The 23548-nt window shown below is 31.4% G+C and overlaps 1 protein-coding gene across 20 annotated transcripts in view; it reads left to right on the top strand.

The window, feature by feature from the left end:
* Positions 1-23548, top strand: part of LOC127737426 (protocadherin Fat 4-like) — a 74542-nt gene that overhangs the window by 30338 nt on the left and 20656 nt on the right. For 19 of the 20 annotated variants that reach the window (XR_007999484.1, XR_007999487.1, XR_007999490.1 and 16 more), the window contains exons 19-32: positions 2153-2326; positions 3065-3313; positions 4416-4571; positions 4855-5010; positions 9094-9261; positions 11018-11164; positions 11827-11980; positions 13051-13271; positions 16225-16461; positions 18323-18502; positions 19067-19384; positions 20809-20964; positions 21816-22052; positions 23137-23304. Coding sequence is in view for 4 of the 20 variants with exons in the window: in XM_052248085.1 (XP_052104045.1) it covers positions 2153-2326; positions 3065-3313; positions 4416-4571; positions 4855-5010; positions 9094-9261; positions 11018-11164; positions 11827-11980; positions 13051-13271; positions 16225-16461; positions 18323-18502; positions 19067-19384; positions 20809-20964; positions 21816-22052; positions 23137-23304 (2721 nt within the window). In the remaining 16 variants the exon portion in view is untranslated. The remainder of the gene's footprint in view (positions 1-2152; positions 2327-3064; positions 3314-4415; positions 4572-4854; positions 5011-9093; positions 9262-11017; positions 11165-11826; positions 11981-13050; positions 13272-16224; positions 16462-18322; positions 18503-19066; positions 19385-20808; positions 20965-21815; positions 22053-23136; positions 23305-23548) is intronic. The other variant, XM_052248083.1, reaches the window with a different exon arrangement.

The following is a 23548-nucleotide window of genomic DNA, read 5'->3' as shown; positions in this document are numbered from 1 at the left end:
AAGTAAAGTGGCTACACTAACTAAGTAAAATGGCTACACTAACTGTAAGTAAAAAGTGGCTACACTAAGTAAAATGACTGCATTAACTGTAAGTAAAAAGTGGCTACACTAACAGGAAGTAAAGAGGCTACAGAAATAGTATGTAAAGTGGCTACACTAACTGTGAGTAAAGTGGCTCACTAATAGTAAGTCAAGTGGCCAAACAACAGTAAGTTAAGTGGCAACAGTAACTAAAGTATCTACACCAACAGTAGGTAAAGAGGCTACACCAACAGTTAGTAAAGTGATTACACTAACAGGAAGTAAAGTGGCTACACTAACAATAAGATAAGTGGCCACACTCAGTAAGAATTATATACTAGAGATATATGTTGTAAAAATTGAATAAGAATAGATATTTGTTATATTTGACATTTTACCATTTCTATTGTGTTATTTGTTTGTTAAGAGATTTTAAACAACAGAACAGACTTAACAAAACATAGATGAAAGAGAATTGGATAAATTATAAAAGAAAAATAAATACATCATTGAAGACTGCATTTTAAATTTGAACACTAAAAAAAAACTAAATTATTCTAATAATTTGAAGACTTAAGTCATGGCTAAAGTATTGATTTGACCCATTTTTAGTACTCAAGGCATTTTTATGCCCCAGCTGCAGCAGGGGGCATTAAGTATTACCCTTGTCCGTCTGTACGTCTCAAAATTAGTTTTCATTCTCTAACTTTAGTTTGACTCAACTTAATGTTATGAAACTTATATGCAATGCTTATTACCACAAAACTCAGATCGAGTTGGAACTTGGGTGGTGTCACTTTTACCGTCCTTGAGTTATTTCCATGCGGGCTAATCATTGGCGTCCCGTGGACGCATTCTCCATTTATTTGTTGTAATTTGAATATCATGTGAAAATGATAGAAATTTGTGTTAAAATTTTTAATAGAATTGAGAATGGAAACGGGGAATATGTCAAAGAGACAACAACCTGACCAAAGAGCAAAAAACAGCCCAAGGCCGCCAATAGTTCTTTAACACAGCAAGAAAATTCTGAACCCGGAAGCGGGCTTCAGCTGGCCCCTAAATAAAAATAAGTACTAGTTCAGCGAAAATGGACATCACACGAAACTCTGAAACATATAAATGATCAAAATTAAAAAAACATACAAGAAAAACAAAGGCCAGAGGCTCCTGACTTGGGACAGGCGCATAAATGCGGCGGGGTTAAACATGTTTTATGAGATCTCAACCCTCCCCCTATACCTCTAGCCAATGTAGAATAAACAAACACACAGCAATACGCACAGTAAAACTCAGTTTAAAAGAAGTCCGAGTCCGATGTTAGAATAGGTAACAGAAAAAACTAAGCAAGATGACAATGATATATAAATTAACAAAGGACTACTAGCAGTTACTGACATGCCAGCTCCAGACTTCAATTTAACTGATTGAAAGATTATGTCTCCATCATATGAAAATCAAGCACAATCCCTCCCGTTAGGGGTTTAGTATCATACCATCATAAAATATATGAGAAGAACATAACCCATGTCATGCCAACAACTGTTTTTAGAATAAATGTGTTTATTTCCGATTAAAAACCCTATGAGTGAATCTATTAATTCCAAAAAATGCCATCTTTAATGACCTGACAACAGTATCGTAATTATATCCCTTCTGAATAAGTCTGTTTAAGGGTTTGGTTATTATAAATAGTTTTTGAGATGAATGACAACATTTTTGTGCTTTATATAAAATATTTTTCAGTAATACAGAGATTTCTTTCGTTAAAATCAAATATATTGTTACATACACGAGCGAATCGAACAAATTGAGATATATAAACACCATAAGATGGTGACAAGGGAACGTCACCAAAAATGGATAATTAACAATAGGAAATGAAAAATCATCTCTTTTATCTTAAATTTTGGTAATAAGCTTCCCGTTAAAGATATAGATATCAAGATCCAGGAAAGGGCAGTGTTCATTGTTAGTATTAGCTTTATTTAAAGCCAGTTCAGCTGAATGAATCTCTTGAAAAATTTGAAAACAATATAACATGATATTTATGTGAAATTAAGGTAAGTTGCATGCCAGAAATTCTAGAAGAAAGTTCCAATATTAACTGTTTTATAATATTTTTTGATAGGTAGAAGATCAGGATATAGACGACACATTTACATACAGCTTGACTGCTGAAGCAGAGGACACATTCGTTATTGTAGATAATACTATAAAACTCAGTAAGGAACTAAATTATGAGACAAAGTCAAGTTATACCATCACAGTACAGGCAACTGATAGCAGAACAGATCCCAAACAGGTAACTTGTAGTAGGGCAAATCCCAAACAGGTACCTTGTAGTAGGGCAAAACCCAAACAGGTAACTTGTAGTAGGGCAAATCCCAAACAGGTAACTTGTAGTAGGGCAAATCCCAAACAGGTAACTTGTAGTAGAGCAAATCCCAAACAGATAACTTGTAGTAGAGCAAATCCCAAACAGATAACTTGTAGTAGAGCAAATCCCCTAAACAGATAACTTGTAGTAGATTAAATCTAAACAGATAACTTGTAGTAGAGCAAATCCCCTAAACAGATAACTTAGAATATTGAAAATTCAGAATTGCTTAATGTGAATCTGCAACTACTGGTGATAGTGTAAGGTAGTGTTAATTTGATGACTGTATATATGTTATAGTAGAATGCTACTAGCAAAAATTTGAATGTCAATTTAACTACTCTTAACTTTTATGTAAAAATTGCATCATTTTTTTCAATTTTTTAAAATTTATATCAAAAGTTAGGGGTTGTTTTGCAGCTGTTTTTTTAACAGATTAAAACAAAAATCTATCCTGTCAATAACAAAAATGCATATGCCATGTTATTTATCAAGCATTTCACTTTAATACAAATATTTTATTCAAAACCACATGTCTTACATAGATTCAAAAAGTCTACTGGATAGAATGTGTCATATTTCAGTCTTTTTAGTTAAAATTTGTAGTTCACATGATACAATAATGAAACCTGTCTAAACTTTATCAATGGCATCTTATTTCAGATTTCTAGAGACTTTGTACTGTCAGTGATGAATGTAAATGAAGCACCATTTGGCCTTGCTTTAAAATCAGTTTCTGGGCAGACACCATCATTCCAAACAAACAGGCCAATCATTGATGAGAACAAACCAACAGAGACTTTGATTGGTCGATTAATTGTATTAGATCCTGATGTAACAGACACAGTTACCTTTGGTTCAACCTCAACAAAGATCAAACTATACAACCAAAAATGCATTCCCTTAACTCAGGTAATCAAAAATACACTGCATGAATTGATGACCAGAAACAGTAAAAAATTATTTAACATTTGATATATGAGGCATATATTTTTTTCTGCTCCAGTTCATTTTGCTGAACTAGTATACATTATTGTGGGATTTTCTCGCTGCGTTGAAGACCCATTGGTGGCCTTAGACTGTTTTCTGCTCTTCAATGGGGTTGTTGTCTCTTTGAAATATTCCCCGTTTCCATACTCTATTATACTTCTTCAAACTCTCTACCCCAAACTTCAAATTAGCATGGATGATCAGCAAGACAAGACCTACAAATAAGTCAACATTGCTGAAATTGCCTGTTGACTCCTTATATGAGTATTTGCCCTTAAATGACAATTTTAACCAATTTTTTGCCTTTTTGCCTATTAATCTGAAAATTAAAATAGATAGATAGAAACCTCACTAGCAAAATTGATCAGCAAGACAAGATCTGTTAATCAGTCAACATGGTGGAAATAGTTCCCAACTTGGTCAACTACTTATGAGCACTTAAATGACAATTTACTATTTTTTTGCATTTTTGCCAATTATCTTAAAAACTATTACAGGAAAAATTGATCAGCAGGACAAGATCTGAAATTTGGTAATATATCTGTAATTGGGTGACTCCTTTTAGAGGTTATTGACTTAAATGACGATTTTTTGTCTTTTATTTTGCATCTTTGACCAGAACTATAGTAAATAAAGAAAAATTGTAAACAGCAAAAATGATCAACAAAAAAGAGATCTAAGTCATGAATAGTATTCTAGTCTTCAATGTTGAAAGGCACATAGATCCAGATGAGCGACACATGCTCTTAGAGCCTTTAGTTTAGTTTTAGTCTGAGTTAGATGTTCTTATTTTTCTTTAAATTGCTTTTTTGAATTCACTGTCCACAATTTTCAGTCAGATTTCCCAAATTAACAGTTAAAATGGTTTTGGAGATATAAGGAGCCAAATGAATATAAAAGAATCATGTGTTTACATGTGTTTACATGCTATATTGAATTGTTTGTTTTCCTTAAGATCTGATATTTCTTTTGGCACTTAATAAGATATTTTTAATATTTTTATATTTAAATGTATTTTACACAGGGTATTAGATGTACAGCAGATGTGAGAAGTTCTGAATCATTTGATTTTGAGACTGAAACATCAGTGAGCCTCTTGTTTTATGCAGTTGACAATGAGGGATCTAAGATTAGTCAACAAACTACACTAACAATCATTGATGCTAATGATGCACCAAGTGTAAGTTGTTTTTCTGCAAGAAAACCTTATATTTCAAATTTATCTGTTTTTAATATTTTTCTAAATAACTTTCAGCCTTTGGTCTTCGTCAATATTTTTTTTAGGATTAAAAAAACATATCAATCATTTTAAAAGTCTTTAACTGTATAAATCTTTTCTGGTTTTAAACACTGATTAAAAAAAATTATATTTGATTAAACAGCTTGTCATTTAATGTAATTTTAAGTTAGAATTTCAATACAAGACCAAACCTGATTTTTATTTTTATTTCTGATATTTTCAGGACATTATAGTTGATGGCACTTTAGATATCCCAGAAAACTCTGTTGATGTTGTTATGGCAACCTTATCAGCAACTGACCCTGACACAACACAAACACATAGTTTTACCATGCTATCAGGATCCAAGTTTTTCTACATAGCACATAATAAACTGAAGGTAACTGATAAATAACTGGTTTATTCTGACAGGCTGATATTTATATTTCTCTTTAATATGTTATCTATTGCCGGCATGAGAAGATATTCTCTTATTACATTGAACGAAGTTCGATAAGAATTAGTGCTACAAAAAATGTCTGAATTTGCCTGGCCTATCCTACAATGTTTTACAAAATTGCAACATTTCCATTGGCTATTCGTTAGGTCAATGATGACTTTCAAAGGTCACAACAGACTACTTTTCCCCCTTGGCAACAGAGATTTGTGATTTTTTTCAATACTCTTGTTTAACCTGATAATATTCTTTTTGTCAAAGGCCTTATTCAAACCTTTCAAAATAATGTTAATTCTATTGGTAAATGAACAGGTTAATCTAATCTGCACACTTAAGTGCAGAAAGGTCACTTGTAATGTCACAATGATGTCATTAACATGTTGAAATTTACATATGTGACCTAAAATGGGCATTTCACACATAATATTTTAGTCAAAATATATATGAGAAATATCTTTACCCCAAAAGATATTTTACACACCTTACATCTAAGAAAAATACATTTTGTAGCAAATTATCTTTTTGTGTAAAGCTGTTGCTCATATATGAATGTTAATGTTAAGATTTCAAAATTATGCTATTTGGCAATTTTATGTTGTTTTGCTCTAAATGTAAGAAGTTTGAAACCCCAATGCTGCCAATCTGTAAAACAAACTTCAAAAATATAAATGCTGATGACGGATAGTCTTGTGCCTTATGAATATCTGTGGATATTATTTGATAGATTTATAATACTTTTTGAATTTCGATTTCAAGGAGCCAAAAAAAAAAACCTTATCACACCTTCTCCTTTGGTTCGAATCTTTAGCATACAAAAAGCTTGTGAATGTCTGATGTTAATGCCGACTTATGATGTCAAAACTTTTCGGTGCAAAAGACAAGAAAAATGTTTCACAGAATTTTCTTTTTTTTTTACACAAGAACAATTTTTACCACTAGAAAAATAGGTTTAACAGTTAACTTGTGTGAATTGGATATTGTTTGATGTCAACTTGCTTTATGTAATTTTGATAATAACTAACTCGACATAGGCATGACAATAAAGGCAATCATAGATGAGAGAAATTCAGTTGAAAATTGAAAGATATCATGATTACATTTGTAATTGATTTTTGTGATGTTTTTTGGGAGAAAAAACCTGAAATACACTTTAAATCAGAAAAAAACTTTCCCAGTTGTCAGGTTTTTATACGACCGCAAAAAAATTTTTGTGGTCGTATATTGGTATGATATTGACGTCGTCGTCGTCGTAGTCGTAGTCGTCGTCGTCGTCGTCCGAAGACGCATTAGTTTTCGCACTCTAACTTTAGTTTAAGTGAATGGATCTCTATGAAATTTTACCATAAGGTTCAATACCACAAAAGGAAGGTGGGGATTGATTTTGGGGGTTATGGTACCAACAGTTAAGGAATTAGGGGCCAAAAAGGGGCCAAAAATAAGCATTTTCTAGTTTCCAGACAATAACTGTGGAACGGTGTATGGATCTCTCTGAAATTATACTACAAGTTTCCATACCACAAAGGGATGGTTAGGATTTGCTTTGGGGGGTGATGGCTCAAACCGTTTAAGAATTAGGGGCAAAAAAGGGGGAAAAACAAGGCTGTCCTGGTTAATGGACAAATACTTTAGTACAAAACATAATTTAAAGCAGTGTAAGGGAGATAAATCAAATACATCATTGAAATTATCTCCCTTACACTGCTTTTAAATTATGTATAAAGTAATGGTTAATGAACAATTAAGATAATTTAAAACAGTGTAAGGGAGGTAATCCAAATACAACGTTTTGGTTACTTCCCTTACACTGCTTTTTAATTATGTTTAAAGAAATGCATATTTATAAAGGAAGACCAGTAAAAATATCTGCAAATGTTGCATCTTTTTTTTTTACAACAAAATCCATATGAAAGATTTGACACTATATTTTAAATTCTATTATAAAATAGATTAAGTTAGCACTATGGTAAATTTAAATGGGTAATTATGGTTGCAAACTCCATTGGAAATTTGAATTGAGATTATGACCATATCTTGAGGAAAAGAATTTTTTGGGGGAAAAAAGGGGGGGGGGGGGGTTAAAGAAATTGTGGGGGTCAATTTTTTCTCATTTCAGATTTCAGAAATTAAAAAGAATTATTCTTCAAATATTATTTTTTTTTCAAATTTCAAATATTGAAAAATTTCAAGCAGTAATCTTTAATTGGACAGTATGGCGCATTAGATTTGTAAAATCTTTGACCACATTTATTTATTTGTTATGCCGAATCTAACCGTGTATTTAGATTTTTAATTTTGGGTCCAGTTTTCAAATTGGTCTACATTAAGGTCCAAAGGGTCCAAAATTAAACTTTGTTTGATTTTAACAAAAATTTAGTATATGGGGTTCTTTGATATGCTGAATCTAAACATGTATTTAGAGTTTTGATTTTTGGCCCAGTTTTCAAGTTGTTCCAAATTTGGGTCCAAAATTAAACTTTGTTTGATTTCAACAAAAAATGAATATATGGGGTTCTTTGATATGCTGAATCTAACCATGTATTTAGATTTTTTATTTGTGGACCCCGCTATCAAATTGGTTCATATTGAGGTCAAAAGGGTCCAAAATTAAACTTTGTTTGATTTCAACAAAAATTGAATATATGGGGTTCTTTGATATGCTGAATCTAACCATGTATTTAGATTTTTGATTTTTGGGCCCCGTTATCAACTTTGTCCACATTGAGGTCAAAAGGGTCCAAAATTAAACTTAGTTTGATTTTAACAAAAATTGAATTCTTGGGGTTCTTTGATATGCTGAATCTTAACATGTGTTTAGATTTTTGATAATGGGCCCAGTTTTCAAGTTGCTCCAAGTTGGGGTCCAAAATTAAACTTTTTTTGATTTCAACAAAAATTGAATATATGGGGTTCTTTGATATGCTGAATCTAAACATGTATTTAGATTTTAGATTTTTGGCCCAGTTTTCAAGTTGGTCCAAATTGGGGTCCAAAATTAAACTTTGTTTGATTTCAACAAAAATTGAATATATGGGGTTCTTTGATATGCTGAATCTTACCATGTATTTAGATTTTTTATTTGTGGGCCTGCTATCAAATTGGTTCATATTGAGGTCAAAAGGGTCCAAAATTAAACTTTGTTTGATTTCATCAAAAATTGAATTATTGGGGTTCTTTGATATGCCAAATCTAACCGTGTTTTTAGATTTTTAATTTAGGGTCCCATTTTTAAATTGGTCTACATTAAGGTCCAAAGGGTCCAAAATTAAACTAAGTTTGATTTTAACAAAAATTGAATTCTTGGGGTACTTTGATATGCTGAATCTAAACATGTGTTTAGATTTTTGATTATGGGACCAGTTTTCAAGTTTGTCCAAGTTGGGGTCCAAATTAAACTTTGTTTGATTTCAACAAAAATTGAATATATGGGGTCCTTTGATATGCTGAATCTAACCATGTATTTTGATTTTGGACATTGGACCATAATAGGTTAATTAAAAAAATTGAAGTTCTTAGACCACATTCTTTCTGTGTCAGAAACCTATGCTGTGTCAAATATTTAATCACAATCCAAATTCAGAACTGTATCAAGCTTGAATGTTGTGTCCATACTTGCCCCAACTGTTCAGGGTTCGACCTCTGCGGTCGTATCAAGCTGCGCCCAGCGAAGCATTTTATTTATTTGAGGAATGACTGTGATATTTTTTCTGTCTATGAAGAAATAACGTCAAAAATGTAGTGCACACTTAACAACCGGCTACACAGGCTATTTAAAAGTGCACTACATTTTTGAGGTTATTTCGAATAGACAGAAAATATATTATAGTCATTCCTTATAATTTAATTCTAAATTCCAATTTTAAGGAGTAAATCATGAAAAAACGTTGACAACGTCACAGTCACATGACAAAATTATGTCTATGAGCTGATAGACAAATAACTTTCAGCCAATCAGAAGATGTGTTACATCCAAAATTAAATCATTCTGAAATAAAAACAAAAGTCACGAAGCAGTTTGTTTGTTTGAAGGTGACATCAGCAGCAGAGTTGGACTATGAGACACAGATAAAACATGAGATCACCATCAGAGTAACAGATAATGGGGAACCGAATCCATTACATTATGACAAAGTTTTTATTGTGACTGTTACTGATGTGAACGAGCCAGTTTCATCTGTTAGACTGTCCAATAATAAAGTAAGTACAGTCATCAGTCAGACTGTCCAATTATAATGTAAGTACAGTCATCAATCAGACTGTCCAATAATAAAGTAAGTACAGTCATCAGTCAAACTGTCCAATAATAATGTAAGTACAGTCATCAGTCAGACTGTCCAATAATAATGTAAGTACAGTCATGAAGTTAGACTCAAATAATAAAGTATGTGTATTCAATCAATTTTCTACAAGTGTTTTTTACAATATGAACCGAAACAAGAGAAATTTCATTGTTTTTGGTTGATTTTAATTTTTAAAAATTCTAATAGATATTTCTTATATCTGTTATCAATTTTTGTCGAGCCTGTGACAGCTCGACATAGGGATAGTGATCCAGCGGCGGCGTTAGCTAACTTCTTAAAAGCTTTATATTTTAGAAGGTGGAAGACCTGGATGCTTCATACTTTGTATATAGATGCCTTATGTTACGAAGTTTCCTTCTGTCACATGTCCATTGTCCTTGACCTCATTTTCATAGTTCAGTGACTACTTGAAAAAAAAGTTGTGATTTTTTGTATTGTTAATTTCTCTCTTATTATGAGTAATAGGATAACTATATTTGGTATGTGCATACCTATCAAGGTCCTCATGCCCGTCAGACAGTTTTCACTTGACCTCGACCTCATTTCATGGATCAGTGAACAAGGTTAAATTTTGGTGGTCAAATCCATATCTCAGATACTATAAGCAATAGGTATATTTGGTGTATGGAAGGATTGTAAGGTGTACATGTGCAACTGGCAGGTGTCATCTGACCTTGACCTCATTTTCATGGTTCAGTGGTTATAGTTAAGTTTTTGTGTTTTGGTCAGTTTTTCTTATACTTTATGCAATAGGTCTACTATATTTGGTGAATGGAATGATTGTAAGGTGTACATGTCCAACTGGCAGGTGTCATCTGACTTTGACCTCATTTTCATGGTTCAGTGATCAAAGTTAAGTTTTTGAGTTTTGGTCTTTTTTCTTATACTATATGCAATAAGTCAACTATATTTGGTGTATGGAAATATTCTATGATGTACATGTCAGTCTCGCAGGTTTTATTTGACCTTGACCTCATTTTCGGTTTCAGTCTGTTTTTCTATAAGCAATAGGTCAGCTATATTTGTTGTATGGAAGGATTGTAAGCTGTTCATGTCTGCCTGGCATGGTTCATCTGACCTTGACCTCATTTTCACGATTCATTGGTCAATGTTTAGTTTTCTTGGTTAAGTCTGTTTCTTAGAAATTATAAGCAATAGGTCAACTATATTTAGTGTATTGAATGATTGTAAGGTGTACATGTATTTCTCGTTTGGTTTATATGACCTTGACTTCATTTTCTTGGATCATGTTAAGTTTATGTAATAGTTGTAGTAAAGCTTTCATTTAGGACTATCAACATAATATCAATGGTTAGTAAAGAAGGCGAGACACTTCAGCGTGTGCACTCTTGCACTACTTTTATATAATTGAATGTTAGAATGGATTAAGGACATTAATTCCTCGCCTTCATGTTTAGAAAAAGCAAAAGCTAGCAGTATAACTAGTATTTCCAAATAGCATAAGGGTTCTAAGCAAGTTGCTGTCATTTTGGATGTTTAATAATTATAATTTATACCTTTGAAAAGTTTGATTTTCAGAAACATTGGTAACGATCATCAAATAACAACTACTATCATAAATTCCAAATTGTTATTGAATGTTCTCTAATGAAAAGTTCATTTGTTCTTTAATTACTCTTGACATAATTTAGATATCTGAGAGCAGTAAATTGGGAGATATAGTTGGACATTTGATAGCAATAGATCCTGATAATGAAGTGGGAGAGAAGCAAACATTTACATATACTATTACAGACAATGCTGACGGTAGATTTACAATAAAGGATGGAAATATTGCTGTAAGTAATAAATTCAAACTAAAATCTAGTGTTGAAATTTAATGATTAAAATGGGGAGAAAATACCAAGTGGCACTAAAAACATAACTGAAGGAGAAACAAGCAACACCATATCTAATCGTCCAACAGACAAACAACCTTCCAAAAAACACCAAACAGAAAACTAAAGACTGAGCAACACGAATTCAACCAAAATCTGGTGCTACACAAGGGTCAACAGTTCATGCTTATATATTTTTAAAAGTTAAATAAACAGACAGAAGAGTACAGACAAACTATTATTACAGGAGTTATGCACTTTGGAAATAGAAATTATATAGAAAAGAGCATTGTAAGCTGTTTCGATGCTACATTTCTTGTAAAACATTTATCAAAAAGTTTAAAAGATAAAAATAAAATATTTTATTGAGTTATTGCCCTTGGACCGATAAAATATGTGCAATGTGGGAGGCATTGGAAAGCTGTTCTTATATTGTACTTAAAGTTGAAGAAGCAGTCTTTGAGTGAATATGATTGAAGACGCAGACTTTGAGTGATTTTGTTGTACTTAAGGTTGATGATGCAGATTTTGAGTGATTTTGTTGAATTTAAGATTGACAATATAAATTTTTGTATAATTTTGATATATTTAAGGTTGATAATGTTGATTTTCATATATTTAAGGTTGATAATGCTGATTTTGACTTTGAGAAGGAGAGGACATACACTATCTCTGTAACAGTACAGGACAGTGGTACACCACCGCTGACAAAAGATGTCACCTTCATTATAGAGATAACTGATGATAACGATTCCCCTACTGGTTTGACATTGTCAGGTAAAAACATCTTGTCTTTGTTGTATGTCACAGGGTAGATAGGAGGGTCTTAAACCATCTTGGATTGAAATATAGCAGAAAACATTAGATCTTTAATGAAATATGAATATTTTGAGACAGGAATACAATTCATTTGAAAGACTAAATGAAGAAAATTATGTGATTAATCTAACTTTTTCCAAATACAGAATATTTTTTTATTTGATTCAATTTATTTTTACTTTAGCCATATTAGGGGAGATGATTCAGATAATTTAATTTCATAAAGGAATGTGTTGTAAATTTATCTATTTTGTTCTATAGCTAGAACACAATTATGATGATCCAAATTTTTCTTTTTTTATTTTCTGAAATCATAGAAGAGCTATTATATATATTTTCCTCCGAAACTACTGGGCCAAATTCAACAAAACTTAGCCACAATCATCATTAGGGTATCTTTTTTGAAAAATGTCCCATGTAGCCTGCCAACCAAGACAGCAGACATGACTAGAATAGAACGAAGGGGTGAAAACAAGTTTTATAAAAATAAGGAAATGTGGTATGATTGCCAATGGGACAACTATCCACCAAAGTTCAAATGAAGTGGATGTTAGCAATTATAGGCAACTGTGTGGCCTTTGTCTATTATTTTGAAAACTGCAATAAATAGAGAAAAAGGAATCTGATGTTCAGTAGTTGTCGTTTGTTGATGTGGTTCATAAGTGTTTCTCGTTTCTCGTTTTTTATATAGATTAAACCATTGGTTTTCCCGTTTGAATGGTTTTACATTAGTAATTTTTGGGGCCCTTTATAGCTTGTTGTTCGGTGTGAGCCAAGGCTCCGTGTTGAAGACCGTACTTTGACCTATAATGGTTTACTTTTATAAATTTTGACTTGGATGGAGGGTTGTCTCATTGGCACTCATACCACATCTTCTTATATCTAAAATCTGAAAGGGGCAGAAATCTTCAGAATGTTGATAAATAAGTCAGCTGGGCTGAAATCGTTATAAGCTAAATCTGGAAAATTATATTTGAACTACCTAGATGGTGATTTTACAATATCAGATAACTTTGTATCTATTTTAGCTGAAAGTATAGCAGAGAATTCCCCCTTAGGTACAGCAGTTGGTACTTTATCTGCAGAGGATGAAGATAATGGTCAGACCTTGTCATATTTAATGTGTAAGGGAGACTTCTTCTCTGTAACGGGTAACACTGTAGTCGTTAGTGGATCTGTCGATTATGAATCCACTCCCAGTGTAACATTTCAAGTCAGAGTGTCAGATGATGGATTTCCCGTTAAGTCAGTAAGTTGTTAAAGTTATCATTTATACTTTCTTAAATGTGCTCTTGGTAAGTTAGCATTAAGTTGAAAAAGGATCAGTCTGAACAACAGTCAAACCTGTATTACTCATGTCACTCATTGGAAGTATAAAAAATGACTGCTCAAGATCCAGAGAGGTGACCTTTTAAATGAGGTTCTGAAAAAATTCCAATACGTGGCAGGGATCATTTTAGTGTTTTCAATTTGTAGAGTTGTCGTTCCCACGATCTTAATTTGAAGAAAACATTAAAAATAGTTAATATTCGTGGGGAAATAAGACGATGATACTGTTTTCAATTGTAACTTAAAGGAAATTTTCCTAATATTGCACGATTTCGGTTGCAAATGGGTTTCGATTCTCATTTTTTTTTTAATGTTATTATATTTTATTGAAATCTGTACATTTGTTAGTTGAATACATCGAATACCAGTACCTTATCTCGGCCTCGTTAACATTAGTAAATAACATATATATGCAGATATTAGTATTTGATAGTAATTTACACATTATAATGACATAATAAAATAAAAATATATACCATAACAGAAATAACAATTTGGATGTTCCTTAACAATTTAAATAGCTTAAAATTAACTATACTTTAAATAACAAAACATACAGATATATATATAAAAAAAAAAAAAAAATGTTTGGAGTAGAAAAAAAAAAAAAAAAAAAGAATAGATACAAAAACTCATAGTGAGTTCTGCATTATAGACCAGATATTTAAAGAAGACTTTTTTGTTAAATAAACTGAATGTGACTTTTTTCCTTTGTAATACTGGTTATTTCAAGCATTCCTGTCAAGTTTTGTCATAATCAGTTCAATAGTTTGAGAAAAATCTAGCATAATGTAAGATGACATCTACAGCGATTCAAGCAAAATTTCTTCGAAAAATCCAAACCAAGCTGCATCATGATAGAATATAGTGTGGACCAATAAATGATCAAATATTTATCTCATCTGCCTACAAACAGTTGAATATGATACAAAAGATGACTTTAGGATGATAAATACTACTAATGGACCTCTTTGTCTTCCTTATAAGGTCTCTTTTGGTCCATTTATACCTCTCATTTCCTCAAAATTTCTACTTTTTAGGCCAATAAATAAAAATTTTAGGGTAACTTTCACTCATTTATGATAGAAATGTTATAATAAATGATTAATTGAAGTATTCAAGCTGAATGAACTATCTGTATAAAAGTTTACTGTCTCCAAGGAGGTTTCGATAAGTCCTTGCGTAAAACTTAAATTTACGCCGCGTTCCAGAGAGGGACATAAAAAGCTTCTCTTTTGGTGAATAATTTGTTGTTACTGCTTTAAAAATAATTTCATTTACTTAAAACTATATATTTATTAAAGTATTTCTTAGGAAAAATTTTCTAGTATAGCAGATTATAAGAAATAAGGAGAAAAAGCTCCCCAAAGCTCTAAGTATGGCTTGTTCTGTCAACTAATATTCATGGTAAAGTCCTATTTCAAGGAAATTTTCTCATAAAATGTGTTTTGGAGACTCAATCCACTCAGAATATTTCATTATTTGTAATATTTCACTTAAATAGCAAGAAATTTTAACACATGAGAGTACTCACAAGGTCAAAGGTGCATGTACAGCTTCCCATATTAGGTGTAATACCACCATTGATTTTCCCCTATTAGTCTTTGTTAAATTTGCACTTTTCAAAAAATTGTGCAGAATTTATCTTTGTTTCAAATAAAGAAATACTTGGCATGAGTAAAGTTTTATCCTGTCCAGTACTATAGAAAAAATTTCACATAACATTTCATTGCATATAAGAAAATAACCATCACTGGAAGTTAACCAATCAAATTTTCCCCCTTTTTTAACCTGTGTACAAGCTTTAGTAACCATGTAACCTCAAGTTGCCAAAATATTCTATAGAAACCCCAAATAAAAAAATAATGGTGCTTTGAAATACCCAAGATATATGTTTATGACCCAGAAATGTTTTACTGCAATGAAATGTAGGATCAATTACCTACAACTGTCAAATTCAAGGGAATATTTTTTTTCGACCTATTTTCGTATGCAACCGGATGTGACGTACTATGATTTGGTGGTATTACACCTTAAGAGAACTGATAATTAGATAGAAAAAAAAAAAAAAAAGTTTTGCCAAGATGAATTTTAATTTAACATCCTATCCTATTTCTGTCAAATTTAAACATAAAAGTTTGCTTCTATATATTTGTACATTTATTTATTTAACTGTCAAATAATATAGTGAAAGTATTCCACATTTCATCGAAAATTTCCAGTTTCTTGTTTTTAACAGTAATGACCTCGTTACTGAACACATAGTTTTTGGTTCTGATTATATTTTTGTTGTTTAAAAAGTTGAAATGACGATTTCGTGCGAACATTAGGTGACGGCTGACCGCGTAAGAGAGTTAAATTATACAGAGAAAACGTTTGAGAAGGTCTGAAAGTGACCGTTAGAGGCAGGTGATGGCTGAAACGAGGTGACCGTTAAGGCAGGTTTCACTGTACTTTACTGTACTTTATGGGATCAATCCTATATTGCAATTTGTAACTCAGGTACTGTAAGTTGTAGGATTATAAAATTTACATACTGGTTAAATTTAGGGCGTAGGTCATCTTTCACACGAAAATAGGTTTATTTAATGTGATTTTCATAATTTTTTGTTCAAGTTAATGATCCTCTATCACGTTTTTTTTTCAGTCCATATTTCAAGCCGTTCATCTTGTGCATACTACCTTATTGTATTATATTTTAAATTGTTATATCCTGAAGATGTGTGAATCACTTAATTATCTTCAGGATAGGTATTGTGCAGGCATGGTGTTAGATTTGAATCAGGTCAAAAGATCATTCTTAATAGATACTATTATATATCAATCCTTTATGTGTTTTGCATATCAAAACAAATTCTGAAATATTTTTTCAGATTGCAAAGAATTTCACCATATCAGTTACTAACAAAAATGAGAAGCCAGAAACGGTAAAAATGTTAGAAACTGAAAACGTAAAAAAGATGGAAATTCCAGAATGCACACTAATCAATGATGTTTTAGGCACTTTAGTGGCATTTGATCCTGACCAGTCAGATAAACTGACCTTCACCTTTATGGAAACAGGAAGTAACATTTTCAAACTGTCGTCTACATCACCAGATTGCAAACAGGTTAAGTATTTCAGATTAGTCATGTGTCATATGTAGATATTACTACCACTTGATGTGTATCAATGCTGATGGACTGTAAGTCCACGAGAGTACCAGCCACCAAGTTTTTTGCATGAGTTGAATTAAACATTTCAATTTTGGGTTTATGTCAGGCCTACGATAGTAAGGGGACATTGGTTTTCAGGTCTGTGCATCTGTCTGTCAGTCTGTTCATCACTCCCATATTAGCTTAAAATTTGGGTCAGGTAGTTAATCATGAAGTTGTGGTCACATCAGCTTGAAACTTAGTACATATGTTCATTATGATGTGAACTTTAAAAAATATATAACCAAATAAAGGTTTTGACCAGGATTTTGCAACCAAACATGGATAAGTGATAGTGTAAGTAGGGCATGGTGGACACATATTGTTGTATATGCTTATTTTAGGTGGATATATTTGTACCTTTTTATTTCTGTTTGACTTTGCTTTCTCTTTAAAAGCATAAAAGTTGCATATATAATATTTTAAAAGTCATTGCCTTTTATTAACATCTTGTCATGGTCATTTTGTTGATTGATTGCTTACCTGAAATAGAGTGCCAAAGTTTGTTACTTTTTCATTCATTAATTATTAATAGATTGAGTTACAATATGTTTTTACTTGATTTCATATTCAGAATTAATTTGATTCTATTGAACATTCCTCATACTCAGTATCTAACTGGATTGTAACTTGAAATGGACAGGGCCTTAATTATAGATGACCACAAATTATTGATAACCACAGCAGACAACTTAAAACTTACCAAAGTTTCACCAAATTACTCAACAATTTTTTCTGGAATTCACATGGTGAAAATGATGTGCTGTAATACATGAATATAAATTGGAAGACTTTTTTTAAAATATTTAATAATGATTTGTGGAATGCAGCCTATTAGAATTGCAATGATTTTGATGATTCAAACTGCAATTCCTTGCTTTCCAGCACCTTCTTGCTTTGATTGAAATTGAAATTCAGTTTGTTATAATCTAATTTCATATATATCTCAGTTCAACCATTTGTGTAGCTATTACCTAAGTGGACTCTGAAAAACCAGTGCCAACAGAAGTTTAAAGGGAATAAGAATAAGAATAAGAATATTTATTGAATCCAATTAAAGGGCCCGTTTCCGAGCATATACATATATATATAGTATTAATTATACAGTAATTTTTAAGATATATTACATTAAAAATAAATGATTAAATAACTATACTCCATACCAGATGGTGTTTGAAAATAAATAAAATAGAATATTAACCCTCTCTAATACATAAAAATAAATAAACTACATCACTACTACATATATATTTAGTTAGTTACTGGAATGCAACTTATCTCTTATTTCAAAACAAGTACTTATAAATCTTGACACTGACATATTAACATTTTCAGACTCACATGGAATTGGCTTCTTGGAAAAACATTTATTTTTAAAAGCTTTGTACCATAAGTTCTCTCATACTTACATTCTGGAAGATTTTAATAACATTTATATGAAGTAATGTATCAATAATATCACAATCCTGTTTGGAAACCAGTATCAATAGAAATTTTTATAGGAATTTTGTCTCATGGAAGTAGTAATAAGGTAAAATATATCTTTGTAAGCTCTCGAACACTTTGATTTTAATAAAAATTTTGTGATTCAAGTAAATTTGTAGTTGCTATTTATATATGTTTTTGTACACGATATTATCATTAGCACTTGTCAAAGCGTCTGAATATATGTAAATAGTTGATGAAACAAAGTGGTATCCTGTGACCAGTTATGAGTCTAACAAACATAGGTAATCTAAAATGTACATAACAGATAGTATGTTCTTTTGTTTACAGTCAACGCAAGCTCCGTATACTACAGAGTGTAGTACTGATGTTTTATTGGACAAGATTGTCAATTATGAAGATCCAGATCACAGAACTCATAGACTTGTTGTTATGGTGAAGGATCATCTTGGTCTTCAAACTCACCAGGAATTTGTCTTTAATATAGTAAACTGTAATGAACCTCCATATGTAAGTTTCTACAGATGTAAGGCCTAAATTTGGGTAATTCAGACCTTTATCTTGTTAGATGGGAGGTATGAACCATGATGAAATAGATCAAAGATCAATTTATGAAATATGTACATGGTATGATCCGTAGTGATTATATAGGAAATCCGAAAGATAGGGATGCCCATCTGTTAATTTCTTAGCAACTACAAGTCATGGTTCTTCCATCTATGTAGCACATTTCTTGGCATTTTTCTCAGCAACTACAGGTCATAACTTCTGATGATATCAAGCTACACCAGATGTATCTGTAATGTCATGCACATATATAAGGCATTCCAACTAAATTTTCTAAAGTTCAAAAAGGAATATAAAAATGTAGTTTATAAATAGTTATCTGAATTAAAATTACTAAATGTCTTTTCAAATTGTATTATTAATCGAGATTTTCTTAGCATCATTTTCTTTTACTTTTGATTGCATTCAAAAGCCAAAAATTGATCAAAAACCTAATTAATAATGACTTTTCAAAATAAATAAAAAACACAAGAACAGTAATTGTGTAAAAATATCATTTTATTTTAGGACATTGAACTTGATGGAGAAGTAACAACTATACCAGAAAATTCACCAAACTTTGAGATTGGTCAACTTGAATCTCTAGATGATGATGAGGATGACCAACACATCTACCAAGTTATCACTTTTTGGGAAATCTTCACAGTAAAGGAAGGAATGTTGATTGCTCAGTTTCCTGTAGACTATGAAAAGAAACAGAGTTATGATGTGACTATTAAATCCAAGGACAATGGAGTTCCATCTCAGTATTTCATAAAGACTTTCACATTTAACGTGATAAATGTGAATGAGGCACCTTCAGCTATTGCTTTGTCATCTTATGATGTATGTAATCAATTTTTATATAATTTAATCTTTATCATTGGTCCTCAGCCTTAATTTTTATAAGAAACAATAAGTAATAGATCAACTATATGTCTTGTATAGAATGATAGCAAGGTGACATTGATCTCACTTGCACAGACCATTAATGATGTGAAGTTTTTGTGAATCCAGCAGTATACAGGCAATACATTTCAGTGTTCAGTTGTTTAGAAGTTTAAAGTTTTCTGATTAATTAATCGGTAGAAGAACTTAATCAACAACTATAACCACTCCTATATCCATGCACTAATAAGGTAGTTCACTAAATTATTGTTATTGATTTTTCTGCAAATCACAGAGACATACTTTTTAGGAGTAGTTTGTTTCCTGAACTGTCAGGGGACTTACTTAAATGAGTGATTTTCTAAATCACTGATTCAAGTAACATTATGTCCATAAAGGTTGGAAGTAAGAGTTGTCTTTCTTTAATAATCACCTATTTAAGTAGTACAAATTAATCACTAGACTAAGTGATTTAATTTTATTGTAGCTTTAAATAAAGAATACTAATGATCCATGGACTTCTTTTATTTTCATTTGTATTTGATTTTTTGACTACATGTACATCTTGAACAGCCTTATATCTTATCATGTTAGTAATATTACATTGAACTATTTGACTGTAAATTAACTATGTGTAAATATCTGTTTTTGATTGTATTGTAATTTGTATGTGAGGGCCTCAGGGAAGATTAGTTTATTGTAACTAACTGAGTTTACCCTCTTTAAATAAAGAATTTATTATTATTATTATTATGGACTAATTATGTTGCTTAAATTATCAGAACCAACATCTGTGTTGATAGGATGACCGATCATGTCGGGTGATGACCTTGTACTAAATCTAGGATAATGACATAGAAAATCACTTGTTTAAGTATCATACCTCAATTTCCTTCCAAAAAATCACTTCTTTAAGTATCATTATTTAAATAACCCCCACTAATTTCAACACTCCCAAACAGTGAAATTTTGATCGCGAACAGTAGAATTTTATTACATAATCTGTAAGATGAAACCTTGAATTTTACAGAAAAAATACTCCCACTGCTGGGAAAAATCTGTTAAGAAAGTATCAGTTCATTATGTAAAGCCATTTTTATAGCATTTTTTCAACTAATATAGAATTTGCAGCTAAATGATTGCATCAAAGGCATAAACCTTGCTGCTTAAAAGAAGCAAGAAGTTCATTTTTTTCAATTTTACTAATGAAAAGATATTATCTAAACCTATGTGTTTCAAATTTTGGTAAAACTACAAAATCACAATTTGAGACAAAACTTCGAATTTGATACTTAAATAAGTGATTTAAAAATCACTTATTTCAATAAGTCCCCTGACTGCTGAATGGCATTTAAAGAAAACTCTATGGTATTTATTTTAAGGTAAGCAACGCTGCAGGTATAGGTGATGCTGTAGGCATAGTAACGGTCACTGACCCAGACAATAGTGGAATCACCCATGAACAAACCCATAACTGTACTGTAGGGGAGGAAGGTGTTGGAGTATTTATTGTCAACAATCCTAACTTGTTACTGAAGGTACAGTCAAAGATTTGATTTGATCTTTTCTTGATATGATTTTGCACAAATTCTATTGCATAATTATAGTATGTTTTCAACAGCTTACACCAACATTTGTGATTGTATAAAAATGTCCTTAACAATGGAAATTCAACTAATGATAGGTTGTTGTACTCATTTTGGGTACAAACTATTACATTACCAATAGTGCTCTGAAGAAAGAAATTACTATTTAAATAGATCTTGGAATTAGGGAATATAAACACATATTAATAAAATAAGATAAAATACTGGTAATTTGAGTGATGCAAAGGGACAATTCAGCTATTTGATATCATATTTTAGAGATGAATAGACGTGTTTACACTTGTATGCAAATTTGTCCGCCATTACTTAAAATCTCACAAGTTCCTGTAAAATTTGACATCACAATTTGAAAAATTTGACATTATAATTAAAATGTGATTGTTGCTTGATATCAGAAGGTTATTCAGAGACAAATCTAAGGTCATTCGGAGACAAAATTCAGCTAAATACCAAAAGTGTAAATACATTTATTTCATAAATATAATACCATAAATCAAATAGTTTCATTTGCAAACCTAACTGTGTATGGCTATAGACAAGGCTATCTAAACACTTCCATGGTATTTGAGAACAGTAAAATAAACTTGCTGCCAAGAAATCTCAGTATGGGCTCTCAGATGAATATCAGTATTAGATAAATAGTTTCAAAGTTTGACAAATAAGGATTACATGAACACAATAATTGCATTAAAGCTGCAATGGTTTTATACATAGATAGTTGTATTGAACAAATAATGATAGAATATTTCACAATTTAAAACATGATATACATATATTTTCAGGTTAGTGGATCGATTCCACTTGATAAGAACCAGATGAACATCAGTATCACATGTGAGGATTCTGGTAAACCACCATTATCAAAAACTGTTTTGGTAAACATTCAAATCAAAGAAACCATTGAAGTGCCAAAGATCATTGTTCTACAAGATCAGAAGACTGTCCCTGAAAATGAGGAGACTTTTACAGTTGGTCAAGTACAAATTGTGCATCAACTGACAATGGACGCTTTAACAGGGGTAAATATTTTGGTAAAGTAGATGATGATAATGATGGATTCTGTTTAAAGTTTTGGTATAGAAGGAGAAGGTTCACTTTTGGGCTTATTTGGTTCTGGAAAGTCAACATAGATAAACATTAATGAAGGATACAGTTATTAATCATAAATTTGTAAATACCTAAATAAAGGGTATAAGAAAATGTAAATATAAGCTATGGTTTGATATTGCAGTTTTTCTCTGCTGTCATCAAAATGACATCATAAAGAAAATTGTCAGATTTTATCCAAACAAATAAAGATGGCTTATTTCAAAAATACTTTTGCAAAATTTACTTAAAGCACAAGGGATACCAAAATAATTGTTCTAAATTAACAGCACTATCATTGCCTAAAATATTTCTTCGTCTTTTCTGCAAGGAAATGGAATTGAGCCAGACAGAAGTATTGCTAATCTGGCAGCAACAGTGTTACCAATTGCAAATAGCTTCACTTTTATATTGTCTTGACCTTTATTTCATGCTTTAATAGTCCAGTTAAAGTTTAAAATCAGGTATATCCCTCAGTAACTATGCCTGATATGTATACGATATTTTGTACTCTGATTGGTTTGGGAGAAGTATATGTTCATTTTGCCAAAAAAAATTCTGTTACCCTTATGTGCCACTGTGTATATTGAATCCCTATAGCTAGAAACAAACATATTCTTTATCAGGGGTTGTGGCCAAATTTAACTATCCTAAAAACTGTTTTTTAAACAATTATGAAAAAAATAGTCCAAAAGTTAACTTATCAAGACAAATAATGAATACTTTTAGGGGTATTTATTTCATAATATAATGTAATGGGCAAACAAGAAATTATTTTGCATTATTAGTAATAATACAGCTATTTCTGTGTAAAATTTGCAGTTTTTTGGACAGATTAAAATTAAATTTAAATCTAAAGGCTGATTTGAACCCTTCTTGAATCTACTCCTTTACCTCCTACTTATTTAAGTGTGATCATCAAGAAGACCATATACAATTTTCTAGTAGCTATATTTATATCTAATTGACAGTTTAAAGTTATAAATGAATTTATTAATCTTTTATTTCTTATTCCAGCCATTTGCATATCTGTTGTCAGACCAAGATATTCCATTCAAACTAGATGGTGATTTACTGAAGATAAAAGAACCTCTAAACTATGAGGACCAATCAGAGTGGGAGGTGACTGTAACAGCCTCTGGCACTTACAATGACAAATCTTTTAATCTTAAAGAATCATTCAAGGTGAGAATGTCAGAAAATTAAGGTTTATTTGCCAATATATAGTATGCCCCTTCTCCTAATTCATCTTGTTTGTCTGTTCATTATTTCATCTACCCTTTGTCCAAGGAATATTTCTGTCAGTACTACTGCACAGGATGAATTTATATATTTTCAGCAGGCTGGCAGTAATGACTTGTTACTTATGTGCACTTTTAGGATTTGTCAGACACTCTGACACCTACTACCTCTTTGCTGATACTATGAA

Source organism: Mytilus californianus, unplaced genomic scaffold, assembly GCF_021869535.1.
Source record: "Mytilus californianus isolate M0D057914Y unplaced genomic scaffold, xbMytCali1.0.p SCAF_4, whole genome shotgun sequence".
Classification (NCBI taxonomy): Eukaryota; Metazoa; Mollusca; class Bivalvia; order Mytilida; family Mytilidae; genus Mytilus; species Mytilus californianus.
The sequence above is the reverse complement of the archived record's forward strand: the minus strand, read 5'-3'. Positions and strand labels throughout refer to the sequence as shown.